General features: G+C 44.3%; 1 protein-coding gene across 1 annotated transcript in view; it reads right to left on the bottom strand.

Moving 5' to 3' along the window:
- Positions 1-10943, bottom strand: part of LOC311232581 (uncharacterized protein) — a 34252-nt gene extending 23309 nt beyond the window's left edge. Inside the window, exons 1-2 of the mRNA XM_084319442.1 lie at positions 10844-10943; positions 8903-9388 (exon numbers count right to left, since the gene is read on the bottom strand). Of these exons, the coding sequence (XP_084175568.1) occupies positions 8903-9373 (471 nt within the window). The 5' untranslated portion in view covers positions 9374-9388; positions 10844-10943. The remainder of the gene's footprint in view (positions 1-8902; positions 9389-10843) is intronic.
- Between the last annotated feature and the right edge of the window lie 660 nt (positions 10944-11603).

Genomic DNA, 11603 nt, shown 5'->3' with positions numbered 1-11603 from the left:
CTGATTGTGTTAAATATAATATCGTCTCATATCGATCGCAGGCACCTGAATCTAATCGAATCGTATCGTATCGTATCGTGGCAGACTTTGTGATATCGTAAAATATCGTATCGTTGTCCAAAGAATCGATATCGTATCGTATCGTGATGAAACTGGTGATCCACAGTATTATTATGTACAGTGATACAGATATGGTAAATATAAATAAACATATACATATATGTTATATTGTACATGACTCATAAAGAGTTACATGGGTAGACTATAGGTTGAGGTAGGTAGTTATGATTACAGTGTAGGGCAGGTGTAGACAGTAAAGTCAGTAGGCAGGTATACATTGAGTATAGACAACAGAGTTCAGAGTTCATGCAGTCTGGGTAACAGAGTTCAGAGTTTATATGATGTGGCGAGTGTGTGTGTGTGTGTGTGTGTGTGTGTGTGTGTGTGTGTGTGTGTGTGTGTGTGTGTGTGTGTGTGTGTGTGTGTGTGTGTGTGTGTGTGTGTGTGTGTGTGTGTGTGTGTGTGTGTGTGTGTGTGTGTGTGTGTGAGAGAGAGAGAGACTAAGAGGTAGAAAGAGAGAGAGATGGGTGAGAGAGAAGGAGAGACAGAGAGAAAGAGAGGGGGGGAGAGAGACAGAGGGAGGGAGAGAGAGAATGAGAGGGAGAGAGAGGGAGACAGTAAGAGAGAGAGAGAGAGAGAAGAGGATGGAGAGAGAGGGGGGGTAGGCAACAGAGTTCAGAGTTCATATACTGGTTCATATACGTATAAGTTGGGTGTTAGAGGCCTTCAGATGGCCGGTCTTCCGAAGAGAAGAGCCAAACAGTTAGCAACATATTGCTCAGTGTCAGCAATTATTGGCAGCCGGGCAGAGAGAGACTAAGGGAAGAAAGAGAGAGAGAGGGGTGAGAGAGAAGGAGAGACAGAGAGAAAGAGAGAGGGGGAGAGAGACAGAGGGACGGAGAGAGAGAATGAGAGGGAGAGAGGGAGAGAGAGGGAGACAGTAAGAGAGAGAGAGAGAGAGAGAGAGAGAGAGAGAGAGAGAGAGAGAGAGAGAGAGAGAGAGAGAGACTAAGGGAAGAAAGAGAGAGAGAGGGGTGAGAGAGAAGGAGAGACAGAGAGAAAGAGAGAGGGGGAGAGAGACAGAGGGAGGGAGAGAGAGAATGAGAGGGAGAGAGGGAGAGAGAGAGGGAGACAGTAAGAGAGAGAGAGAGAGAGAGAGAAGAGGATGGAGAGAGAGGGGGGGTAGGCAACAGAGTTCAGAGTTCATATACTGTAGTCTGGGTAACAGAGCCTATAGTATAGAGCAGTGGTTCTCAAACTACGGGTCGCGACCCAAATTGTTTTAGTTTTTTTATGTACTGGCAACATATTCTGGCGATAATGCCTCGTTTTATAAATGTGTATTGATAACATAGTGCTGTAATTACATTTTCCAATAAATATGCACGATCAGGTTCAACAACGTGTGCTTTTATTTTGATATTCCTTCATTCCAAGTTGAAATTACGCGATACATTAAGTGTGGGGCGCCCAAAAAAATCCTAAATAAAATGGGGTCGTGGTATGAAAAAGTTTGAGAACCACTATACTATAGTATAGAGTATAGTCAACAGAGTTCAGAGTTCATATAGTCTGGGTAACAGAGTTCATAAAGTATGAGTTTATGTGATGTGGTGTTGTTAGTTCACACTCAGGGCGGGTTGTGCGGTGGTAATTGCACCCTTAACGGCGCAGGGCTAAGGGTGAGCTCAGCTGCAGTTCTGTGGAACAGCCTGCCCAGCAGCATTAAACAGGCCCCCGGGTTAACTGGCTTCAAAAAGTATGTACGATCAGGGCTATCGGCATAGGAAAGAGACGGCTTCTCAGTTACAGTGGGTGACAATATTGTCACAAGGAAAGAGGAAATTACCTACCTGGGTTCCATCCTAGAGGCAAATCTTTCCTGTGACAAAATGGCATCCAATGTAATAAAAAAAATTAAACTAACGAACTCGATTCTTGTACCGGATCTCCTCTCTGGTAAACAAGAATACACTGAAGACTCTGGCAGGAGCACTCATTCAAGGGTACTACGACTATGCTTGCACCTCATGGTACCAAAGCACCTCAAAGGCACTAAAAACAAAATGACAAACATCTCAAAACAAACTGGTCAGACTACTGCTTGACCTGACTCCTAGAACCCACCTCACCCCTGCCCACTTTGACAACCTAGGATGGCTTAGAGTAGACGACAGAGTACAGCAACTTGCAATGGGCCTGGGCCCTGTTTCTTGTACCTGGATAACTGAGTTAGCCGGATAACTTTAACTGGATAACTGAGTTAGCCGGACTTTCCGGTTCCATGTACGTGGATTTTCCAAATCACCATGACAACAGATCCAAAAGTTTGAGCCTGGTCGAAAGCAGAGTTCAAGTTCGAGTTAGCCGGATCACGCAGAGCCACGCCCCCGCAAAGAAAGTGACAAGTCGTTTCCTGAAATTATTCCCACAGCCTAGGATCTGCGTTATATCATTCTGAATTACGTTTTTGTGCTCCATTCTTCCAGAGGGGTCTTTTGAAATGTAAAATAGACCCAAAATGCTGATACTAAATTCACTTTGTCCTAAATAATGCACGTTATATATACCGTGGCGCTCGCTCGGTGCGATGTACACATTATGACGTGGTTATTTTAATTGTAACTGGGATTAAGATGTCTGATGAGATACGCTGTTTGACGGATTTGAGGAATTGAATGAGCCGTTGACGTCACATTAATGAATGAGGATAAAGAAATAAAACTTCATTCAAAATAAGGAATATTCTAAACACGGGTCTCTCGTTCATTAATGTATAAACAATGAATTTATCCCATCTGGCACAGTGGCCCAGCGGTAGTGCTCAAGCCTGCCAACCCAGCGACCGGGGTTCAAAACCCTGTGAATCCAATATAATTTTCTTGAATATAATATTAATGATTATACGCCAAAGTAGCCTGGTTTTAAGTTAAAATATTATAAATCTACATGCATTGAGGATGTCATTCTTTATATAGCTCTCAACGTGCACCAAATTGAATTATTCCTATATTGCAAAAAGAAGGAAAAGACTAGGGTCTCGAACACCGGTCGTCTGCGTGAAAGTCAAACGAACAACCCGTTAGACCACAGTAGAGATAAGTTAAAGATCGACTATACATCAATCAATGGGTAAGAGAGCCGTATCGTAATTCTGTATAACAATTTTACTAATTATTTTCGCTAGCAAGATCTCATTTGATTATTCAATCCAGCAGGCAAGTTTAAAGAAATATAATCTGATTGATTGAGGTAATGAGGGACTTAAAATTAGCCTATAGATAACGCATTTAACTTGTCGGCGAGGCGATTGAGCCGTACTGCAATATGTTAATAAAGTTTTAAATCAATTAATCAATCAATGCCGCTAGAGAATCAGGATTTCTGCGATCGACACCTGCTGTCTTCTCAGCTGAGGCGGGCGCGCGCACTGATCCTGAGAATCAAGTCTGGCTTGAGTTAACAAGACTGAATCCACCTTCTTGGAACAGGAAAATCCCGGCTTCAAACATCGGGTTAACTGAAGCTGGATAATGACATCTTGATCGACTTAGTTGAACCACGTACAAGAAACAGGGCCCAGGTCTACAAGATACACTACACGACTAAGGTACCCATGTACATGTCAAAATACTTCCCAAAGGTCAGTGAATACCACGACCACAACACCAGAGGGAGCTCCACAAATTATGTTAAACCCAGATTCGGCTCAAACAAGGGACTAAACACGTTTCGCAATTATGCCACATCAATGTGGAACGCCCTACCCAAAGCTGTAAAGGAATGTGAATCACTACCCACTTTCAAAACCACACTCAAAGAGCACCTACGGGGGACTGCAATTCGAAAAAACTGGACCCTGTAAATGTCCTAATGGCCCCCTCCAATGTACTCTAAATGTCCTAACCCAATAATACACGAGACCCTCTTCTTGGGACCAAGTAAAGTTTTGTCGATAATCCAATGTACAGTTACCCCCCCCCCCCCCCCGCCTACCCAACCCCCCCCACCCACCCACCCAACCACCTCCAATGTACAGTTTCCCCCCCCCAAATCTGGTATGTCATAAATGTATAGATGTAGCAGTACTGTCTATCTGTATGTCATGTATGTCATATATGTTATGATGAATTGAAAATGGGGGACCCTGATGTAAACAAGACGAAAGTCTTTCTCTGGTCTGCATCCCCTTAACAATTGTGTGTATTGAGCTGTACTGTATTGTACCCATTCCGCAATCTGTTAATAAAATGTTCCATCAATCAATCAAAGGGTAGCATATTTATTTATTATTCTTTTATCTTCAACTGTATATGCATATTGTATCTTTTTTCTTTTTAATTATCTTTTTCCTCCTTTTTTCCGTTTTTCTCCCATCCCAATGTTAGTCGTTATGCCAATTCCCAATCCCCTTCCTGGTCGTTGCGCACTCTACCCCCTACCGTCGGTCTGGGAGGGCGGAGACTATCACATGCTTCCTCCGACACATGTGTACCCAGCCCACCACTTCTTTTCACCTGGCAGCGCGGACTCTCACTGTGATAGTATAAAACTGGGTTTTTTGGATTGATATGATGAGCCAGGAGACGAAGGTGAAGTCAATCGATGGTATTTATTGACAGGAACACACGGAGAACGAGGAACAGTCCTGGAGACCACAGCCCTCCATGGGGGCTGCAAGGCTCCAGAATGACAAACACATCATGGCTTAAATACTCTTGCAAGTTCCAAAATTAGCGAGCCACTGGTAATGGATGATCAGACTTGGTCGTATATGGCAGTCTAAGGATGAATCTGGTTTGCTCCTCTCACTGGCCTGTGGCCGGATACAGCCAAGCATTAGGTCACACAGGTCATCAGGTCAATGTATTTCTATTCCTAAGTGCCTGGTTTGACTTGGTCACTCTAGCCACTACTGGCCACATTCCAGGGACCTATGCACCCAGAGGAGCTTAGATAGAAGAGCTTAGAAGATATTAGATATTAATGATTATATTAATGAAATATCTATCAACTGGGAGAGTGTAACATGTGGAAGGTCACACTACCTCCCTCCAGATCCTTCCCTTGCTGTGCAGGCGCCCCAACCGAACTGTAGGAGTCGCTGTTTACAACGACCAGGACCCACCCTCGCCAGGTTTGCCACCCTCTAACACTGCCAATTGTGCTAGTATGGACGGTCGGCCAACCTGCTTAGTCCGCTGCACTACCCGGCCGCCCGCATATTGTATCTTTTTTTTTTTTTTTTTTTTCCTCCATTTTCCTCCGATTTTTCTCCCATCCCAATGTTAGTCGTATGCCAATTCCCAGTCCCTTCCTGGTCGCTGCGCACTTACCCCCCACAGTCAGATCATCTGGGAGAGTGGAGGCTATCACGTGCTTCCTCCGACACACGTCCAGCCAATCACCGCTTCTTTTCACCTGGCAGCGCGGATTCTCATCGAGAGGGCGTAGCGTGTGGGAGGATCACACTATCCCCCTCAAGTCCTATCCGCGCTTAGCAGGCGCCCCGACCGAACTGTAGGAGTCGCTGTTTACAACGACCCGGACCCACCCCGCCAGCTTCTCCCACCCTCTAATACAGCCAATTGTATTAGTGCAGACGGCCAGCCAAGCTGGTGACAACCCCGGAGCTGTGAGCCGAATTCGAACAGGCGAATCCAGCTCACAGCTCCGGGGTTGGTGACGAACGCAATCTCCGCTCGGCCACCTAACCGCCCCACATATTGTATCTTAATGTTTTATGATGTTGTTTTATGTTGATGTATGTCCTGTTTTTTAATACCAGGGACCATGATGGAAATAAGTGCTTGCATTTTATCATGTTTTTATCCCTTGGATGATGTCTCTAATCCACAATAAAATCAATCAATCAATCAATCAATCAAGTTTGCGCACGGTATCTGCTCCGTCTTTGCGAGCTATCCACAAAGGACATTGAGCGGATGAGATACCAGCCAGGTGATACCAGGTGATTTTGGTTTGCGTTCACACTGCCCTTTTTTTGAGCAAACCTAATTTGTAAACAAAGGACATGCCAGGTCATTCATTCTATTGGACAGATCATTTTCGGGAAAATCCTGCCTGAACGGCACACGCTCACTCGCACACACTCTCTCTCATACTCGCTCGCACACACACACACGCTCTCTCTCTCTGTCACACATACACTCTCTCTCATGCTTGATCTCACACACACACGCTCTCTCTCTCTCTCTCACACATACACTCTCTCTCATACTCGCTCGCACACACACACGCTCTCTCTCTCTCTCTCTCTCTCTCTCTCTCTCTCTCTCTCTCTCTCTCTCTCACACATACACTCTCTCTCATGCTTGATCTCACACACACACGCTCTCTCTCTCTCTCTCACACATACACTCTCTCTCATACTCGCTCGCACACACACACGCTCTCTCTCTCTCTCTCTCTCTCTCTCTCTCTCTCTCTCTCTCTCTCTCTCTCTCACACATACACTCTCTCTCATGCTTGATCGCACACACACTCTCTCTCTCTCTCTCTCGCACACACACACACGCTCTCTCTCTCTCTCACACATACACTCTCTCTCATGCTTGATCTCACACACGCTCTCTCTCTCTCTCTCTCTCACACATACACTCTCTCTCATGCTTGATCTCACACACACACGCTCTCTCTCTCTCTCTCACACACTCTCTCTCATGCTTGATCTCACACACACGCTCTCTCTCTCTCTCTCTCTCTCTCTCTCTCACACACTCTCTCTCATGCTTGATCTCACACACACACACTCTCTCTCTCTCGCACACACACACACGCTCTCTCTCTCTCTCACACATACACTCTCTCTCATGCTTGATCTCACACACACACGCTCTCTCTCTCTCTCTCACACACTCTCTCTCATGCTTGATCTCACACACACGCTCTCTCTCTCTCTCTCTCTCTCTCTCTCTCTCACACACTCTCTCTCATGCTTGATCTCACACACACACGCTCTCTCTCTCTCTCTCACACACTCTCTCTCATGCTCGCTTGCTCGCACACACACACACGCTCTCTCTCTCTGTCACACATACACTCTCTCTCATGCTTGATCGCACACACACTCTCTCTCTCTCTCTCTCTCACACACTCTCTCTCATGCTTGATCTCACACACACGCTCTCTCTCTCTCTCTCTCACACACTCTCTCTCATGCTCGCTCGCACACACACACGCGCTCTCTCTCTCTCACACACTCTCTCTCATGCTTGATCGCACACACACACGCTCTCTCTCTCTCTCTCTCTCTCTCTCTCTCTCTCTCTCTCACACTCGCTCTCTCTCTCTCTCTCTCTCTCTCTCTCTCTCACACACACACTCGCTCTCTCATGCTCACTCGCACAGACCCACTGTCCTCAGCTACTATGTCTATACTACAGTACCCACCATGCTAATATGTCTCTATACCACTCAGTCACTCAGAGTGTAACACTGCTAAAGGAACAATATCACTGATACCAGCTTCCAGAGGTGGACACCCTTCCTATACTGACCCGTTGAGCACAATTTGTAGGTGGCTTTGGATAAAGGGCGTCAGCTAAAATGACTCAATGTAAATGTACATAGTTAGTACTGTACCCAAACATTCTCTGCTGCGCGATGCATGTGCTGCTATCTGCATTGCAGAAGTATGAATGAGAACCACCTTTCGAATCTTATCAGCCCTGAACCAATGTGGCTATCTTAAGTCATTAATAATATATATATATATACACCCTGCTTGAACCTCAGCAACTTGTTCAGTTCCGCCGGCAGGCGGGGGGGGGGGGGGGGGGGGGTCTCTATCACAGGGAGGGAAGTAGTCGTGACGTGCGCGGCTGACATTCAGGCTCCTTCAAGCTGCAACAAGCCTGGCCTGAGTGCCTGTCGAGAGGTTCTACTGTGTGTGTGGAACAGTGGCTTAACGCTCACCTCACCTAAACACACCGTTTGTTTTGTTTTAGGAAGACACTTCCAACAACAACAACAACAACAACAACAACAACAACATTGAATTGAAAATGGGGGACCCTGATGTAAACAAGACAAAAAAGTCTTTCTCTGGTCTGCATCCCCTTATTAACAATTGTGTGTATTGAGCCGTACTCTATTGTACCCCATTCTGCAATCTGTTAAATAAAGTTTTCAATCAATCAATCAATCAATCAATCAATCAATCAATCAATCAATCAATCATTCATTCATTCATTCACCACCTCTTCACCAAGGCTTTCCCCCCATTAGTTAGTTTAGATTAGATTAGGTTCATTAACCCTCACCTGCCCTCATCCTCCCCTACTGCCCCCCTTCCCCCCTGGCCCTCTTCTTGATTGTAAAGCGACCTTGGGTTTCATGAAAGGCGCTCTAGAAATTTGATTTATTATTATTATTATTATTATTATTATTATTATTATTAGGGATGCTCGATATTGGCTTTTTTACCGATACCGATATACCGATATTGTCCAACTCTTAATTTCCGATACCGATATCAACCGATATCAACCGATACCGATATATGCAGGGTTTCCCCCCCCAAAAAACTGAATAATTTCAGGTAATTAACATTACATATCTCTTGTCGTGGAATTAACACGACATTATGCATACTTTTGACAATAAATAAAATCAGAATTTGTTCTTACTTGCTTGCCTGGGTAAATAAAGGTTATAGAAATGTAAAAAATAAAATAATTTTTTTTAATTTCTTTGAAAACCGATACCGATATTTTCCGATATCACATTTTAATGCCGATATCGGCCGATAATATCGGACATCCCTAATTATTATTTAGTATTCATTCAGCACACGCGTGTGTCTCAGTACCACCATTACCTGCTTGGCGTCCTGGATCTGCCTGCGGATCACGTCCTTGACGGACGGCGTGTGCTGTCGGGGCGGGTGGAACAGCAGGCTGATGCTGGTGTCGGTGTCGTCCAGGCCCACCTCCGGCCAGCCCAGGTCCAGCTCCGGGATCTCCTCGTCCGACTCGCTCGGGAAATAGGTCGGCGGACTCCGTTCCTGATGATGAGCCGCAGCGACGGCGGCGGTGATGTCGTGTTTCGCCTCCGAGGCCTCCTCCTCCTCCGGAACCGGTAACTCTGCATTTTCCAAGATGAAGTGGATCTCCTCCGACGACAAGAAGCTGCTTATCTGCTCCGCCTGGATGAAGTCCTCGTAGGCCTGTCTGCCCCCGGAGGTCAGCGCGTAGATGGCCAGCCGGTAGCTCTCCTTGTAGTGCGGCTGGATGAACACGGGCTCCGCCTCGTCCCTCAGCGACGACACACAGGACAGACTCGACTCCATCGTCGCTACAGTCCTCTAGATTAGATTAAAATGTAATATTGTCGACATCATGCAGCACAAGTACAGTACAGTACAACAAAAAGAAGTGTGGCGTCCAACCACAGAGTGCAAGTGTAATAGTAAAGTGCATTAATAACAATATACAGTGTAACGACAAGTGATTAAATGGAATATATATATATACGTCAAATGTATATACACTCTTTTTCTGGACTCTTTTTGTACCACAAACAGTACTGTATTTGCAAATCTGATATGTCATAAGTGTATAGTTGTAGCAGTACTGACTATCTGTATGTCATGTATGTCATAATATGTTACGATGAATTGAAAATGGGGGACCCTGATGTAAACAAGACGAAAGTCTTTCTCTGGTCTGCATCCCCTTAACAATTGTATGTATTGAGCCGTACTGTACTGTACCCATTCTGCAATCTGTTAATAAAGTTTTCAATCAATCAATCAATCAATCAAACAATCAATCTGATGTATAAAGACACCATGGTAGTAAAGCCACCCTGGCCAGCAGTATAACTAATAATAAGAGTATGTGATATATACAGTACAGATATAGATAGTATACACAGTGTGTGTACAGTGCACAGAGTGGGTATGTATGTATACAGGCATGTAAACAGGATATCGATATATATATACTCATCATTTGTCTCTACTATACTACGATGCACTCATCACTGCAGCACCCAAGTTTCAACACTGTTTGATGAACATTGTTACTCAGCTGATAGAGTTGGGCCCTTCCTTCCTGCTGACTTGTTGTCGTACAGAACCTTGTAAGTCGCTTTGGATAAAAGCGTTCAGCTAAATGACAAAATATAAATGTAAATGTATATATATATATATGTATGTATATACAGTGTTATTGTACATGGTTATCATACAGTTATATGGGTAGACTATAGTTTGAGATAGTTATGATTACAGTGTCGACAGTGAAAGCAGTATAGCAGGTATATGAATTGAGTATATATAAAGTGATTAAATGTGATATAGATATATATATATATATATATAATAACAAGCCACTGGTAATATATTCTAAACTGATATATACAGTATGATTATGCTACAGTATATAGCGATACAGGCATAACTAGGTTTAAATTAAAATGTGAACTCTACACGGGGTATAGTCCTCAATCTGTCAACTGCAGTGTGACGGAGTGTGTGAATATGAATCATCTTACTAAGCAAAATGCTTGTTGAGACAGCGAGCCTCTGTCTGTACGAGAATGAGAAACTCTGAGACAGGTTTTTTCTGCTCTGAAATGCTACTATACTGTACAATTCAACGAGCTCTCTGCTGCGCTTGTGGGTCAAAAAACAACAAACACATGTCGTTTAACAAGTCCATGTGGTCAGAGGGACCATAATAACATTACATTATGTTATTAGTAGTCTGAGTTGAACAAAGTTTCTATACGTTTCTTATTAGAAAACAACACATACCTCCTCATGGCCATGCAGTCAGAGAGGGAGAGGGACAGCCGGTTTCTCTGGTGTCAAACCAAACAGAGGAGACATTGAACTGACACCTCCTCGACTGAACTACCTGCAGAGGAGGTGTGGATTTGGAAAGAAAAAAAAATTCTCTTCTGTAATGTCAACGAAAAGCCTGTCACACCTGCCCTGTGTTTGCTGCTCGGCACAGAGTCCTCCCTCCTCCTCCCACAGAACGGGAACTGGTAGAACAGACATTGACATTCCCCCGTCGCTCGCAACAATCATCAACGTTCATTACTACTGGGCCGTCTGTCTGTCTGTCTGTCTGGGCCGGTGAGGACACGCCGAAACGCGGCAGGAAGAATTCAGAATTTGATGGATGTTCTCGACAATAATGATCTGTATCATCAAGTCAACAAAAGAAGATTATTTCTAGAACATCCAAAACGGTTTGCTGAATGAATGGATGAATGGATGGATGGATGAAGGAATGAATGAATGAATGAATGAATGAATGAATGAATGAATGAATGAATGAATGAATGGATGGATGAATGAATGAATGAATGAATGAATGAATGAATGAATGGATGGATGAATGAATGAATGAATGAATGAATGAAAACTTTATTTAACAGATTGCAGAATGGGTACAATACAGTACGGCTCAATACACACAATTGTTAAGGGGATGCAGACCAGAGAAAGACGTTTGTCTTGTTTACATCAGGGTCCCCCATTTTCAATTCATAGTGACATTTATGAC

The sequence above is a fragment of the Notolepis coatsorum genome (assembly GCF_963971535.1).
Source record: "Notolepis coatsorum genome assembly, chromosome: 7".
Taxonomy (NCBI): domain Eukaryota; kingdom Metazoa; phylum Chordata; class Actinopteri; order Aulopiformes; family Paralepididae; genus Notolepis; species Notolepis coatsorum.
This window is presented reverse-complemented; position numbering and strand designations above follow the sequence as displayed.